This window comes from Atta cephalotes (genome assembly GCF_000143395.1).
Source record: "Atta cephalotes unplaced genomic scaffold scaffold00007, whole genome shotgun sequence".
Classification (NCBI taxonomy): domain Eukaryota; kingdom Metazoa; phylum Arthropoda; class Insecta; order Hymenoptera; family Formicidae; genus Atta; species Atta cephalotes.
This window is the reverse complement of record NW_012130071.1, coordinates 1508629-1509070: the sequence shown is the minus strand read 5'-3', so window position 1 is coordinate 1509070 and position 442 is coordinate 1508629. Positions and strand designations below refer to the sequence as shown.

Genomic DNA, 442 nt, shown 5'->3' with positions numbered 1-442 from the left:
CTAGAAAGCGCCGGCGTTTACTCGCCGATTGTAGCCTAATTGTCGACAGTATATATGGCTTTCGCGAAATGATCGCTTTACTCTCGCCATGTCACTTTCTTTCTAGCCGCAATGATAATGGGATTAAAAATAAGTGCGAATAAATTCATCATGATCCGAGCGGTCAATGAGGTCAATTCTGTTTCCTGTCGTGCGCGTTCAATTACTTATTAGGCCCAATGGGACGGACACGCTCGCAATATGGCGAATTGTTTGCGTGGCGGTGACGTGAAAATAATTATATTTTATGAACAGTTCGTGCGAACTCGTCAAATTGATACTGAAGCACGAGGTCAGCGCCAGCTTTAGATCGCTATTATAGTACTTAGTTTCTCCGCAATTTGCCTTTTGAACGAATTTGCATGTAATACTGAAACTAAGCAACCGGATTGAAACAAATTAG

The 442-nt window shown here is 42.3% G+C and overlaps 1 protein-coding gene across 1 annotated transcript in view; it reads left to right on the top strand.

Annotated features, from left to right (window-relative positions):
- The first annotated feature begins 240 nt into the window (after positions 1-240).
- Positions 241-442, top strand: part of LOC105626903 (putative carbonic anhydrase 3) — a 21948-nt gene continuing 21746 nt past the window's right edge. The window contains 2 exon segments of the mRNA XM_012208195.1: positions 241-319; positions 322-351. Of these exon segments, the coding sequence (XP_012063585.1) occupies positions 241-319; positions 322-351 (109 nt within the window).